The sequence below is a fragment of the Dermacentor albipictus genome, chromosome 1 (genome assembly GCF_038994185.2).
Source record: "Dermacentor albipictus isolate Rhodes 1998 colony chromosome 1, USDA_Dalb.pri_finalv2, whole genome shotgun sequence".
In the NCBI taxonomy this organism is placed as follows: Eukaryota; Metazoa; Arthropoda; class Arachnida; order Ixodida; family Ixodidae; genus Dermacentor; species Dermacentor albipictus.
Genome location: NC_091821.1, coordinates 429,116,934 through 429,133,112, shown reverse-complemented (window position 1 = coordinate 429,133,112; position 16,179 = coordinate 429,116,934). Strand labels below are relative to the sequence as shown.

General features: G+C 49.2%; 1 protein-coding gene and 1 pseudogene across 1 annotated transcript in view; both read left to right on the top strand.

The window, feature by feature from the left end:
- Positions 1–16,179, top strand: part of LOC135897779 (uncharacterized) — a 73,223-nt gene extending 57,044 nt beyond the window's left edge. Inside the window, exons 2-3 of the mRNA XM_065426490.2 lie at positions 12,855–13,059; positions 15,282–16,179. Coding sequence (XP_065282562.2) covers positions 15,377–15,976 — 600 coding nt within the window. The 5' untranslated portion in view covers positions 12,855–13,059; positions 15,282–15,376 and the 3' untranslated portion in view covers positions 15,977–16,179. The remainder of the gene's footprint in view (positions 1–12,854; positions 13,060–15,281) is intronic.
- LOC135897828 (U2 spliceosomal RNA) lies at positions 10,534–10,713 on the top strand (annotated as a pseudogene).

Sequence of the window (16,179 nt, the reverse complement as noted above, 5' to 3'; positions counted from 1 at the left end):
CAAAGCAGAACACTCGCTTCTCTCTCCCATTTCTTTCGCTCTTTTCGCTTCCGTATGTATTGAGGGAAAATATGCAGAGTGTTTCGCGCCTATCTCTTGATGCTACGTTAGCCTTGTAAAGTTTGTCGAACATGACTTTGAGTCGTCGAATTTATTTGTGATGAAGACGTCAAAAGAATGTGCATTCGCCGACACCGTGATACACAGCTCATAGGGCTCTCGACGTTGTCCACTGGCGCGCACGGTCCACAAGACTCGGATTAATAATCCTAATGCATAAGATTTGGCTTATAAAAGTGCCAAAAAAATAGATCTTTAATGATGTATCCGTGTACAGATCATGACAGGCTCATCACTACATACAGCCACCCCCCCCCTTTTTGTTTTCATGCGCACAAGTGCACTTAGGTATTCAAGTGCTCGCATTTGCTGTCCGGATTACTTCTGTCAATTTCGGCCCACGCGAGCCTGTTACTGACAAACGTCGCTACGCCGCTGCAGGCTTTTGTTGGTGGAACGGCAATTGTTTCATATCCCGGAAGTGTTGGTGTGTCGGTGTTGGTCTCTTGAATGAGTATGAATGTTAATGACAAGCCGGACATCATACTCATTCAAGAGACCAACACCGACACACCAACACTTCCGGGATATGAAACAATTGCCGTTCCACCAACAAAAGCCAGCAGCGGCGTAGCGACGTTTGTCAGTAACAGGCTCGCGTGGGCCGAAATTGACAGAAGTAATCCGGACAGCAAATGCGAGCACTTGTTCATCGAAGTCTTTCCCAAAGGCAAGAAGGCTAAGAGCATACTAGCACTGAACATGTACAGCAGCCCTAACCACAGAACGCAAAGTTTCAGGAGACTGTTGAAGAAGGCCAGGGACAAAGCCGGGGACAACCCACTGATTATTGCCGGAGATTTCAACGCCCCAAACGTAGAATGGGGCTACGGCGTCACCAGCGCCAAAGGCAGAAATCTTGCCACCGATGCGGAAGAGATGGGCCTCAACCTTATCACGTCCGCGCTCTACCCTACCAGGATGGGCAACTCGGTCTCGAGGGAGACCACCCCAGACCTCACATTCATTCTCAACACCGAGGGGGCCACCTGGCATAATACCGGCGACGACCTCGGCAGCGACCATTACATTGTGGAAACGTCAATAGCAATCGCCTTGAAACCACTACGAAAGTGGAGATACACGGATTGGGATGCGTTTAGACAGATAAGAAAGGAACGTACCGACAAGCCCGCTACACTAGAACAGTGGACGCAAGAACTAAAGGAGGACGCCCGCAATGCGACCAAGGAAATAGAAACCGATGTCCAGACAATCGGGATGGACGCTAAGCTCGCTCACATGCTGGAAGCGAAAAGATCCATACTGCAGAGATGGCGTACCCAGAGACTCAATAGAAGACTTAGGAAAAAGATTGCATTACTGAACAAGGACATTGAGCACCACTGTGTAGTACTCTCCAACCAACAATGGTACGAAGTATGTGCAAGGGCCGATGGCAGCGTGACATATGGAAAAACTTGAAACCTACTCAAACACCTTCTTAACAAAGGTCAAACCAGGAGCTCCCAGACTAAGGCGGCTGACAAGATAGCGAAACGTGAACTCAAAAACTACACCGAGCAGGAATTTATGGCAAGACTTGCCGAAAGATACATGCCACTCTCGAGCAGCCACGAAAATGAGGCCGAGGCATCCGGTTCCCCGTACACGGGAGCTGACAACCCCGACCTCGATGAACCCTTCACCTTCACCCTGGAACCCTTCACCCTGGAAGAAATCAGGACCGTCCTTCAAAACTTGAATGGCACATCGGCCCCAGGTCCGGACGGTGTTAGTAACAAGGCCCTTCGTAACTTGGACGAAGACTCCGTCCGGTTCCTAGCGGATCAAATCAATCAGGTCTGGGCTTCCGGCAGGGTCCCACCGGAATGGAAGAACGCCACCACGGTTCTCATTCCAAAGCCCAACAAGCCCTCGGGCGTCGAGAACCTCAGACCCATATCACTCACGTCGTGCGTGGGTAAGGCGGCGGAACACGCCATTCAGAACAGAATCTCCAGATTCCTCGAAACCAAGGGACTATTACCACACACCCTCATCGGATTTAGACCCGGTCTATCAACTCAAGACACCATGATTTTAATCAAGCACCAAATCATTGATGACCCCATTAGAAACGCCAAGGCCATTCTTGGGTTGGATCTAGAGAAAGCGTTCGACAACCTCTCTCACCAATACATTGTGGACACCATTTCTAAACTCAACCTCGGAGCTAGGTTCCACTCGTACGTCAAGTCATTCTTGGATAACAGGACGGCTACGCTCCGATTTGCCGACCTCTCCACGGAGACTCTCTCGCTGGCGAGCAGGGGCACTCCCCAAGGCTCGGTCATCTCCCCTATGCTTTTCAACCTTGCCATGGCGGGACTTGCTGAAAAACTAGGGCAGATCCACGGGCTCGAGCATACCATATACGCAGATGACATCACCATGTGGGTGTCCAAAGGAACCCCGGGCATGGTGCAGGACATCTTGCAAGAAGCAGTGAACGCCATAGAATAATTTCTAATTCCCACAGGACTCAGATGCTCGCCTACCAAGTCGGAGCTGCTCGTACGCAGACCCACGCAGAAGGGCCGCAGGCCATACTCGTCAGACTTCGATTATAATCAAGAAATTACCGTACGAACCACTTCGGGACACGCCATACCGTTTGTCGATAAAATCAGAGTCCTGGGTATGATCATAGAGACTAAAGACGTCAATGCCTCTACGGTTCAAAAGCTCATCACCAAAACCAACAACGCTATTGGGCTCATCAGAAGAATTGGCAATAGACACAGGGGCCTTAGGGAACATAATCTCATCAAACTAATACACGCGTTCGTCACCTGTCACTTCGCATACGTTGCGGCAATGCTCAATTGGACGAGATCTGAAAGAGACAGACTGAATGCCCAAATCAGAAAGGTCACCAAGCAAGTCCTCGGCATTCCAACCAGCACCAGCAACGAGAAGCTGGGGCACCTGGGCATGCACAACACCCTGGATGAAATTGCCGAAGCCCAGCAGCGCGCCCAGCTTGCTAGGCTTTCGACGACGCCTCCGGGGCGCACGATCCTAGAGAAGCTAGGCTTTGCACAAGGAGACATAACAAAAGATTTTGCGGACATCCCACGGGACATCCGCGCCAAGATCATGGTCCGTCCTATACCCAGAAACGTACACCCCGAAAACAACAGGGGCAGACGACAAGCGAGAGGACAATTCCTTCTTAACCAAGCCTTGGCGAACCGTGAACGCTCAGCTTTTGTGGACGCGGCGGCATACACGGGAAACAAAGCTTTCGCAGTGGCGGTTGTGGATGGCCGTGGATCCACAAGATATGCAGCCACGGTAATTGCAAGGAAGCCTGAGCAGGCCGAACAGGTTGCGATCGCTGTTGCGCTCACCGATGACAATCTTTCCCATATCTACCGCGACTCAATAGCCGCTATCAGAGCATTCCAAAAGGGCACGGTCTGCGCACAGGCTCTCAGGATTGTTTCAAAGAAAGAGATTAAGAACCACTTCATATACTGGTTCCCGGCACACTTACCAAAGATCGGCGACGTCCCCAACCTTAACGAGGCGGCACACGAGGCTGCGCGCGCGCTTACAGACCGCGCGGCTTCACCCAACCACTCGGAGAATAAGGACGCGCCCACTACATACAATGAGATCACTAAACACTACTACCTACAACGCAGACAGTATAGCACGCCACACCGCACGCTCACTCGAGCTCAAGGGGTTACACTCAGAATGCTACAGACAGACACATACCCCACTCAAAACAGATTACACCATTACATGCCTGAGCTCTACGACAAGTCTCATTGCACCAATTGCAATACATCCCTTAACGTACATCATTTACTCTGGCCGTGCTCGCAAGCTCACGTAAACTACGACCAGGACAAGCGCAAGTTTGAAGAGGCAATCCGGAGTGAAGAACTCGCTCTCCAACTCTGGGCCGTCCAGCAGGTCCACGACGCCGCCAGGAAACTCAACCTCCCGGTTCCGTCGTGGGAGACGCCCACTCCATGAGAGCCCAAACCTCTCGTGGCCTGCAGGACCTGAATAAAGTTGATTTCCTTCCTTCCTATTCATAATTTTTTCGGGGAGTGCATTTCACCCGCTAACAACTACGAGTTATCGCTGAGCGCGAAACGTGCCAACATGATTTGAAACTTACTCGAATGTTATCGTTTATTCTATCTGCTGTTCTTGTCTTCGTCTCCTCTTCTGTAGTGGGTGTCTTTTGTTGCACTGATTTTCCTCATCAACAAACTTGAAGCTGCCGAAAAAAGGCGCCATAAGATAGCAACAGTTGCGTTGACTCGTTTCACCATGATTTCAATCGACGAGGAGTAAGCCAGCCCAACTGCCACTGTGTAATTTTCTAAAATCGACAGGAAGTAACATAGCTTAGAGGGACACTAGAAACACTAGGTCAGTTAAGTGTTCTTTCAACACTCGTTAACCGAATTCGCAGTAATATGTTGATCATTAAGAGAAAACTAAGAGCAAAATTTCATTTTTTTTTCAATTGCGCGCCGAAACCCCAGCGACGTTACGTGAGTGTGACATCATTGATTTAAAAGTATTCGCTTGTGTTTGGGCCACTGTAACTCGTTCAAACATATCGAAACTTGCTCATTTGTGTACTCGGCGCTTTCATAATAAAATGTAATGCACAGTTACCGATGAAACGTTAACTATAGGCGTGAGCAGACATCGTCAAAACCCCGTGACGTCATGACGAGCAGGTGCGACAGCTCCAAGCCGGCGTGGCCCGTTGTCTCTTGTTTCTGCGTCCTTTCTGGCTTATCAAGCCTATCCTAGATGTGGATTTTTTATGGCATTGATGAAAGATGATTTACCAGTGCAGCTCGGATATTTTTTTTCTCTTTAGTGTGTTTTCCAAGGAATTGTCAATCCGGCGTTCGTTGCTGTTCATTCGTATCTCTACAGAGATTATTCCTCAACCATGGCTCTGGACGACTTTATGCCGTTTGGTTATACGCCTGTCACCATTAACAAGTTGACTAAATTTTTCTAGTATGATCCGATGTGCGATCCGCTTCGGACTGACCATGTAATGTTTGGGATCGAGAGGGAGGACAAATCGCGTTCGATAGCCTATAGCACTTTCTGAAAGTCAAGCACGTGCAGCTGCGAGAGTAAGTATTTGCAGGCGACTTAATATATGAACAAAAGGCCGTACACGATTCATCAATGGCCGTCGGCTCTTTAAATTATAGCAGCTGAAGGAAGAAGGCGACTAAGTTGGCTTCCTCGTAGCAAGCACAGATCGGTTTTCTTTGCTTTGCTTCTCTGCCAGAAAGAGTGTCCATACGTCAAAGAAAGCTGTAAAGTGTATAAGCGAAGTACGGAAGTCGTCATCTGTTTGTGCATGCATCCACCACTTTAGCGCAGACATGCTAGGCGTGCTTCAAGACACGAATGAATTATGGTGCACATTAAGGGGACGGGACTTTGACTGAAAGGACTGAAGTGTTTTTACTTTTATGACATTCACATTACTCAATTTCCACAAGCACCTAAGAGGGCATCCTCAAGATGGAATAAAGAAAGTGCACATAAACAGTTGACAACCTGAACAAAGGTTTAAACATGAGCTGATGAGTGCACTGTGCGCTGCCAACGCTATTACACTTGAGGAAAGAAGTCGAACTGCATCCATAAGAATGCTGTGGAGCCTGTGAATCAGTCTGAGCAAAATAAGATTGTCGGCACGGTCTCACGAACGATCAATTCATTCCACGCTTCCTCAGAGGTAGAAGAGTTCCACTGTCACGCCCGGTTGGCGCGGCCCTTTCCGCACTACGCATGGCTTCATCCTGACCAGCGCCGTGGGCGTACTCGATCGTTGTGACGTCATGGCGCCTTTTTTCCAGGTCAACAGTTTCGACCACTACGCGCGCATCGCAACGACGACACACTGCGCGCCCCTCATGGAACCTCGGCTGGGCGTCAACCCTCGAATAGGTTCTTACTACAGGATAGGCGGATGCGTCGGTTTGGGCCTCGCTTTTCGACTCTTCCTCAACGGGGGGCGATGATTGGGGAATAACAGAAAAGTCCACCTCGTCATTAAAAATCGCGGTGGGAAGTGGGAAGTCTTCGGCCCCGACTTCTGTGCTGCGAGGCGTCGCGGCGGGTAGGTCACCAATCATGGAGAGTAGCGAAACGGACAGGGCGACCACGGCCAGCACCACGAAAGCGAGGCAGACCGTTTTCGCCGTCGCGACACACGTCGTCAACGAAGTCTGCAGGCGGCTAGGAGACGGCGGTCGAGGCTTGCCCAAGTAAGGTTCGATCGGCTCGACTCGGGACCACAGGACTTGAGTCGTGTGTGAGGAGCCCGTCTGTTCGTGGGGCCAGATTGTATCAGCCCACGCGTCCATATCTTTAAACAAGGTCTGACGATGCTGGACATGTTGTTGCTGCTGCTGGTGGTGTTCGCCGGATGAGTTTGCAGCAGCCTCTGGAACAGCAGGAAGGAGGTGGTGCGGCAAGTCAGCGGAGCTCGTCGGCAGTGGCACCTGCAGCGGCACACTCGGTGCGTGGTCCGCTTGGTCCTGCGCGCACTGGAAGTTGAGCTCCATCGGCGTACGGCCATCGTCCTGCGGGCCGAATTCCATGTCAGGCAGGCTGACACAGACTGTGTTCTCACGGAATGGGCCGATTCGACGAAATCATTCAAGAATGGCTTCAATGGCTTCAAGAATGGGTCGTGGTCTTCGACGCTTTGCCTCGTCGTGGCTGGTGGCCTTCTCTGCGCCCTGTCCTTACAAAATAGGGGAAAGATGCGTAAAACCGGCTTGAGGCCCAAGCGGAGTTGTCCGTCCTTTTTTTCTTCACAACCTGCTAATGGTTTGGTGCATACCCACAGCGGATGATGATGATGATGATGATTCCAAACATTAGCGCATAACTACAATGAGGGGTGGCTGAAAAGCGGGCAACATAGAGCGTGAACAATGTTGAGGCAAATGGCGATAACAATGAAACTATTAAAGCTATATTTCAAAGGTTACATGATCACATTTCACGACGTCGCTACGGCAATGGAACGCTCACCGCTTCTATTGTTACAGGTTGGTTACCTGGACATTACCAGCGGCTTTAAGTGCGGAGTCGTTCCAAATAAGTCTTAATAGCGTAGTTGTGCCAAATTGAGCTCCATGACTGCGTCATGCGCGCACTGTGCTGCTTTGTGCGACTTCATGCTTATTTCTGTGTCTCGTTACGCTTGATGCTGTCGGGAGATATCGAACTTGATCCTGAACCAGAAGATTCTGTGTTAGACATTGTACGCAGGATAGAACCAGGCCAAACTGCAATTTTGGTTGAACTTAAGGGGATAAAAGAGAAGCAGGACGCCAGAGACGCTGAGTTGAAGTGCCTTAAGGACAGAGTGGCCACTCTCGAGTCCACCCTTAGCCTACGTAAAACCTCTGGAACAGACACACCTGGCAGCATCCAGTCATTTTCACGCTAGTTAAAAACCATAACTTCAAGGTGCGAGGACGCCGAAAACAGACTGCGTTGATGAAATGCACTTTTTTGGCATCAGCGATGAGTCTGGTGAAGATTGGACAACTTCATAGCAAAAAGTCATCAAACTGTGCGCTGAAAGGTTGGAGCTACTTCATCAAGCGACCGGTCTGAACGAGTGCACAGAATTGGTCGATTCGCTAATGACAAATGCTGGCCAATAATCGCAAAGCCTGTCACATTTAAAGACAACTATAACAGTTTGGCTTCTGCAAGGAAGCTAAAAGGTCCCTGCTTATGTGTTCGCGAGGATTTCGCGGCAAGCACTCGCTTACGAAGAAAAAACTGCTGTAATATGCAAGCGCACAGGGCAAATCATGCAAACTTTCACTTGACAAAATGCACATTAAGAACAAGAAATACATGTACGATGTTGACAGAGGCACCGTCACATTATGTAGCAGATAGCTAAAAAAAAACATCTACGGATGCACAGGGTCCCTGAACTACCCCTTTATACTGCCTCGTGTCGCTTGCTCAGAATATCGTGCACTAACCTACGTAGCATACTAATTAATCGCGATAAGTTCTGCTCCTTTAAGGAAGATAGCAATTCCTACAATCTATCCCTAACAGAAACATCGCTGCACAACGATGTTTCAGACGGTGAAATATTTATAGAAAATGACATATTCAGTATTTATCGGCATGACTGCAATGATAAGAGGGGCGGTGATGTCTTGCTTGCAATAAATAAAAGGATTTTTTCTTATGAAGTTCACACTTCGTGATCACTTAAGATTATCTGGGCTGCCTGTCAAACCATTTGTGGAAACATATTAGTTGGTGTCTGTTACCGCCCTCCTGAAATGTCCCTTCCATCTGTTGATAAACTGCGCGTAATCATTGTTACTGCCATGTAGAATTGTTCAACTAGTTATGTTTATCTGCTTGGCGATTTCAATTTTCGCCAAACCAATTGGCCATGCTTGTCAGAATCGTGCATGAACCGATTTCAGTGAATTAACCTTGGACTTAAATCTTTTTCAGGTAATCAATCAACCCACCGTGACAATAACCTTTCAGATTTGGCACTAACTACTGCACCTGAAACCGTGTGTCCTGTGTTAATTTTTGACGGTTTTAGTGACCGTAAGTTGCTTCAGCTTACACTCCCGATACCCATGTTGTTTACTAGATTTCAGTATAAAAAATTTGGCAACACAACAAAGCTAACTATGTTGCCATCAACACTGAACTTAAGTGATTTCTCAGTGACTGAGTTTTGCCATCTTTCAAGAAATAAAAATTATTAAGAAACAAAAATTCAGTGCCATTCCACTCTGTGAAGGTGGACGACCAGCGAAGCTGTGTATGTGAGCCCTTTAATGAGATGGTGAGCTGTCCATTGCCGTGCGTCAAACGCCGTATGTACATAAAATGGAAGATGAGGCACGACTAGTCGCTCCTTCACGATGTTGAGCCTCAGAAGACCGCACACTTCTTGCTGTTAGCATTGAAAATAAAATTCACGCACCCCGAATTCCCCGAATTCCCCGGAATCTACACCCTGACTGTGATGAAGGCTGAAGACAGGCAAGGGCACAAGCCCTGGTTGGACTCCTTGGCGATGACACATCGGACACCGCTCTTATACACCGACCTGGCCCAGTACCTAAAGATACGTGCACTGTGTATAGCCGTACTAGATAGAGGCATCCTGAGGGCTTCGGCCACGTTCAACACTCTGAACAGTGGCTGGGCGGAAAAGGCTGCTATCGCGCTAGCGATATTGTACACGCTTCAACGATACCGGCATCGGATGGACCCATCACAATGGTCACTGATTCATAGACCACAAGCAGGAGTTTGGCAAGAGGGATGGCAATACCCTACACAAATTGCATCCTTACATCATCGCACCTGACAGCGTTACACAGGGTGCGTGTCGTCTAAACACACGGTAATGAACGCGCTAATACTGTAGTCCGAGAGCTCGCTGACCGGGCGCCATTGGAAGAGCTGTCCATCCTAGAGGACTCACCGACAGAACCACTGAACTACACTGAAACTCTACAACATTACATAGATAGCAGGAGACACTTCCCCCCACCAAATATTCCACATAACCAAGAAGATGTCGCGTGGCGACTGCTTCAAACTAAATCATTTCCTTGTATATTTTATGTTCACCTATTCCACCCCACACAATATGCCTCATACTGCCCGTACTATGGAGCAAAGCCCACAGTATATAATTCCACCTGGGAGTGCCCAAACCCTCCGGGTTACTCCCCTATTCTTTACCTTCACCTTGCTCCTGGGAGACTGCGCTGACAAGCTTAGACCCGCAAGAGCAGCGACGGCTGGTCCGACGGGCACGCGGAGTGGCGCGAGCCGATGGAGCCCCGAACGAAGGACTACACCCTACGAGGAAGTCGCCCCACGTCATTCGAAATATAATGTTTTCTCTCTCTCTCTCGGAAGATGATGAGGCCCCGCGGGATACACATACCCATGTATTGTTGCAAAACGCGGCACGACACCTTTTACTAACGAATCCCACCACATAGAACAGACACGCGCATCACTGCATTTCGAGGGCACACTGCTTCACCGTAGCCAAGGCGATCATGGGTTGGTCGACGTCCCGCAATGCAGTAATGGTTGTGAGGTCACTAGAAAACCACAAGCGGTCGCACAGAACACAGACCACAGAAAGTTAGTCCCACACAAACTTCCTCCGAAAGCTGGCGTTGCTCCAGTGAAACGTCCCAAGTTTGCGGGATCGGGGCCACATGGACGGTGCGCACTTCTTTCCGCCTCGCGGTCGTGGCGGGCAGCACGCTTACGGGACCACCACCACGGGATAACGGAAGGAAAGGAAAGAAGATACGCAAGCACCTAGAACGCCGACAAAGAGAGGGCGGTGCCAACGCAGACATGGCCGTCGCGTGTCAAGGTGTAGTATCTGTTCTTGTCAGCTTAATATCTGATATGGGTTGTATTTGGGTCTAAGATATTAAACTTACTTTTGCAAGTTGGTGGAGTGCTTAAAGACTGCTTCACCCCCGGCGCGGGTCGGCCCGGTATTGCACTATTTTCGGGATCGGCCAGCGTACATGGGGCACTACAGCATGCGTTTTGGGTTGGCAACTGTGTTGTGGTGGAAGCTCAAGGAAACTATTCAAGATTTCAATTGATCTCATATTATGTAATAAGCATACTTTTCACGTTCGTAATTTAGACTTCGAGCAGGTTAGTTATTTATAGATATGGTGTACTGGAAAGGGGCAGTGTGTCGTCCGCCTTGCGAAGCATCGTTAGAGCCGTGCTAACTTTTTCGTCGACGCCAGCAGAACCGGTGGGCTTAACATGTAAAAGTTAAGTACGTAATGCGAAAGTTTCTGCATTTGTAATCTAAAACATTGTCAAAATGTCAAAACACAATAAATTAAATATATACGTTACCTACAAACAACAAAAAAAGGAAATTGGCGGAACCCATCTGGTCATGACTGTCGTCGGTAATGAGTGGCATTGACGCAATGCAGCGTCAATGCGATCTATATATATATATATATATATATATATATATATATATATATATATATATATATATATATATATATACACACACACACATATATATATATATATATATATATATATATATATATATATATATATATATATATATATATATATATATATATATATATATATATAGTCATATTGTAATACAACAACACCAAGGACAGCACAGAGGACGTCACTTGTAGTGACGTAGCTAATGTGCGACTCATTGAGATGTCCCCCTCCCCCTCTCGATCCACTGCCTAGCAAAACTCTGTGCACATAACACGTAATCGAAAAAACTGGTGCCCCGTAAATTTACCAACTATGCGGTGAGGGGGCCAGTCGAAATGATGTGTAGACTATTATGACGAGCACCCTCACCAGAGTGAGTGCCTTAAGGAATTGCTGACTCTCCCGCAATCGAGAGTAGATGTAAGCAATAAATGACTACCGGAAAAGCAGGTTGGTTGGAGATGATACTAGCCACAATCGTGATACGAGCCACCACATCACATCGCACCACGCCATACTGTTCACAAGTCCAGATAGACGCAATATTTTCCTGCCACAGAAAAAACCTCATTGCAAGTATCGTCTCGGTGAAACGGCCATTCACGGCCCTACCGGCGCTGCCGGCGCGCCGAACGCACCGCGGACTTCAGGGGCTGCTGGCGTTGAAAAGAGCACAGTCAACTCTGTCTCAGCGCCAAACGATGACAACAAAGTGTATTGTGCCCTGTATCTACCTTGTCAACGTCGCTATTAGAAAGAACAAATAAAACTTCAGCGTACGAGAAGTTACAGAAGAAGTACAGCTTGAGTGATCTTGTGAATGAACAGTTGGAAGAACTCGGAAGCAATATTTTTTGTAACTTGTTTGGAAAGTAACTAGCTTATGTAATGCGGTCTTGACTGGTTGCCCGGATGATCTCGTTTTGTTGTTGCAACTTTTGCGGATGTACTCGTTGGTGTGTCCGGATAACGGCTCTGGCATTTGGCTCAGGGTCACTTGAAGGTCGCCGCCAACGGGAGCTAAAAGCATTTCACGGTTAAAAGAAATTGCAGGGGCACTTGTTATCCCTACGTGGATGAAGGCGAAAGCATTGCGACCACCGCGCGACGTCTGTGCTCGTTCAGTCGTTTTAACTTCACTCTAAATGACACCGAAATCCGTGGGTTCACATCCCACCAAAGGTCGAAGGTACGACTTCCAACAAAAGTCCTACCTACGTGGAGACGGCGAGGCCTAGCAGCAGCGGTAACGAGTGGGAGAAAATGCCTTAACTAATTGTGCCTTTATCAACGCGAAAGGTCATGGTTTCTACTCCCACAAAAAGTCGAGGGTTCTACTCGCACCGATGATTGCGGGCTCGAGTGCCTTAATAAACTCTACCTTAATAAACTGTGACCTAATTAACTTCGCCTTAATTAAAACCAAAGGTCGTCGCTTCGACTCCTACCAAAGGTCGAGGGTTCACAGCTCTTTTGTACCATCGCGTGGTCACGCCAACGCGGGATTTTCCACCTCACGAGCCAATAATGGTTTCCCGTTCGTAAGTGGCTCCATCGTCATCGCCACGAATTAGAAGAAGATGGCGGTGCCCGAGAATGGCAGGGCGGGACAGCAACCCGACAGACCCAAGGATCCTCACGCCAGCACTCCGTTTTTCACTGCCTTCACGCAGGAGCAGCCGACCGGACGAGGGAACGCGGCCGGTAGACGTGCCTCGGTTCCCACGTTGGCGGCAGCAAGCCACAACCGGCGCCACAGTAAGCGGCAGCATGACGACGTGCCTCGGACGACGGGGACGCCGGAACAACGCCGAGCGGCGTTCACGACTCGAAGCGTTCATCGGAGCGGCGCACTTCCCCATACTCGTGAGAAAACAGGTGAGTGTGTGTTATCGCCTACGCGGAGACAGCGAGGCCTAGCAGCAGCGGTAACGAGTGGGAAAAAATGTCATTATTATGCGAAGCATACTAGCCGCACAACCACGCTCTTCCTTGCTGCGCCGCGCGCGGCCGCGTAGCTACCATATGACGTCATAACAGCTGCAAAGCGGACGCTTAAGCTTCGCCTTCAAGAGTGGAACGCGAGAGCGTTCCCGTCGACCCGCCAAGGGGTGTAAGACAATGGGCTACGGCGCAGCGACTACGCGCCCCGCATCGGACGCGTTGAGCGTCGAGCAACGCAGCGTTCGGCGCGACAACGAAATGTGCGCCTGAGCAAGCGACGCACGCCTGAGCCGACGCCGACGACACCGGCTTTTCTGCGACACGAGCTCCTTAACGCTGTCGCGTTAAAATAAAGGCTAGTATGCTTCACATACTGGGGTTAACCTTAGGTAAGCCACGGCCATTTTTTATTTACTCATTTAGTTATTGAGTTATTTATTTTTTTACATTCATACGCAGTTACTAACTAAATAACTAACTAACTAAATAAATAAAATAAATAAATAAATAAATAAATAAATTAAAGCTCCTTTCCGGGTCGGAAGGCAGTACAGAAAGGAGTGGGAAAAAATGGCAAAACGTGCAGCTAACAACAAACTATTACACGGCATCTTGTAAAGCGATCTTGAACTGGTGGTCATCAGCTATGCTTTCGATTGTAGAGGGAAGATGATTCCATGCGACGCTTGTTTTAGGAACAAAAGAGTCATAAGACAATTTTGGGCGAGAAGAAGGTAGACCCACCTTGAAGCGATGATCGGTCCTTGAACATATATAGTGAGGTGGATAAAAGAGGACGTCCTTCAAATCGTACTTACAGTAACAGATTTTGTGAAAAAGATTAAGGCGAGATGACTTTCGACGCAGCAAGAGGTCAGGCCAGTTTAGACAAATTTAGGGTTGAATATAGGAGTGAATGAAGAGACGAGTAATTATGTGGTGTCCATTGATCAAGTCATACATCATCATCATCATCATGATCATGATCATCATCTTTTATGTACACTGCTGGACGAAGGCATCTCCCTGCGTTCTCCGATTACCCCTGTCTGCGCCAACCGATTTCAACTAGCGCCCGCGAATTTCCTAATTTCAGCCCCCCACCTTCTGTCTTCTGTCGTTCTTAACTGCGCATTCCTTCTGTTGGCATCCATTAAGTATACGTTAAAGCGACACTAAAGCGAGAGACTAATAGTCTGATACCGTATTCGCTCATTATTCTATGATTAATTTCGTGGTTACAGGTTGATTGCCAGGAGAACAAAAATGAAGGTCAAACATTTACACTTTGAATTTCGAGTCGAAAGCTCAGCCTGGTTGCCTCAGTGTGACGTCGCGAATATTGAAGAACATCACCTCGCGTTTGGGCTGTCGGGGCGCTGTAAAACTTCTTGAGACTTGTTCAGTTCAGTGTTCGGACCATCTTGAGTACAGCGTAGCCTAGCTTTCCGATATGAAGGTACCTCCGCATGCCTGAGCAGAGGACGTCAAAGTCCATGACGTCACGGCACGTTGCTGGGCGCGGGAACTTCTAGACGGCATCACCGCTCGCCTTGCGTACTTTCTGGCTTATGTCAAGCGTTGTGTCCCAGTAAGAGTGACTGGTTTTGGTACTGTAGAAAAGAAATTTGCTAGTAGAGCTCGGATAATTTTTCTCTTCAGTGTCCCCTTATTGTCGCAAACAGTCGTTGCTAGGAAGTTGATAGACAAATACTAAACCTTTCCCACCTCAGTCTGAATACGGATAAAACTTCTTCCACTAAACTTTTGTTTATTAACCTCCTTGTGCTTTTCAACTGCAGCTTTCGCGTTCAACAGTTCAGATTCAGAAACCGTATCCGCCGCGGAGACTGTAGGCATAGCGTCCTGCTGCTGTGCACGATGTGGCGGGTTCGGTCACCGGCCGTGGCTGCCGCATTCCTATGGAGATGGAATGAGAGGAACGCTTGTGCGTGTATATTTAAATGTGCGTTAAACGAGCCCCGTGGACCAAAATTTATCCGGTTCGCTCCACCGCGTTGTACTCCATTGTGCATTTTCTTGGGTGCTAGATCCCTCAAGTCGGTTCTATGAGAAGCGTTGTATGCGCAGAAATTTATAAAAGACAATTCTTGGTTAACACGCGCAGTTTCACTTTCCCCTCTAACGATTCTCAGATCTGCTTGCCGGAAAGCCGGTGGCTGCGACAACCGAGGGCGTCCCCAACCCGGCTTCTGCTGCGCCCGTTCCCCATGAGCAGAGGCCGCCCTCCATGCGACTCGCAACCGGCGGCGTCCAGGCGGTCGGGGACCACGAGGAAGACGCCCCCGAGGCCGCCGCGGCATGCGTGTTCGTCTACATGTGCGTCGTGGTCTTCGGAATCGCCTGGCTGCTCGTCTACGCCTGGCGCAGCCTGTTGACCGGGCCGCCGCAAATGGAGCCGTGTACGTACGAGGCAACGGCGTTGACGGCGACGAAGCCGTCCGTGGCCTCCGAGACGCGCGAACTCGAACGCGGCGCCACTGGAGTACCGCTGCTGCCGCTTGGGAGCAGACGGGCCACCTCACTAGCTTCGCCAGGTCCCAAGGCACGTGGTCGCGGCGCGTCGGAGAGCGGTGCAACCGCCAGCGGCATCATCGGAACCGACGACGCGGGGGAAAGAGGCGACGTTCGCGAAGAAGGCGGAGACACGGCTGCAGTTCGGGCCCCGGTGACGACGACGACGCCTGGTGAAGATCGGCGTCCCTTTGAACTGGTCGTGTTTGGGGCGCCGCCGAACGACGGACGTCTTTCGAATGGGAGCTACGGGGATCGGCGACGGGAGGGAAAGGGTCATTTAGAGCACCGAGGGTTAGGACGGCGTGTCGGTTGAACAGCCTTCACGCGTGGACTCGCGTGAAATGGCAGAAACGTGCATTTGTGCTGTATATATATGTGCGCTGTAGTGACAATTTTCGTGATGGTGGTTAGCCGGAACACTCTGACTCACTGAAAAATTCATAGCGTGCTTCCCTATTTAATTTCTCGCGTTCTTTGTCTACTATGGCCGCCGGGATTAAATTTGTCGCACATTTG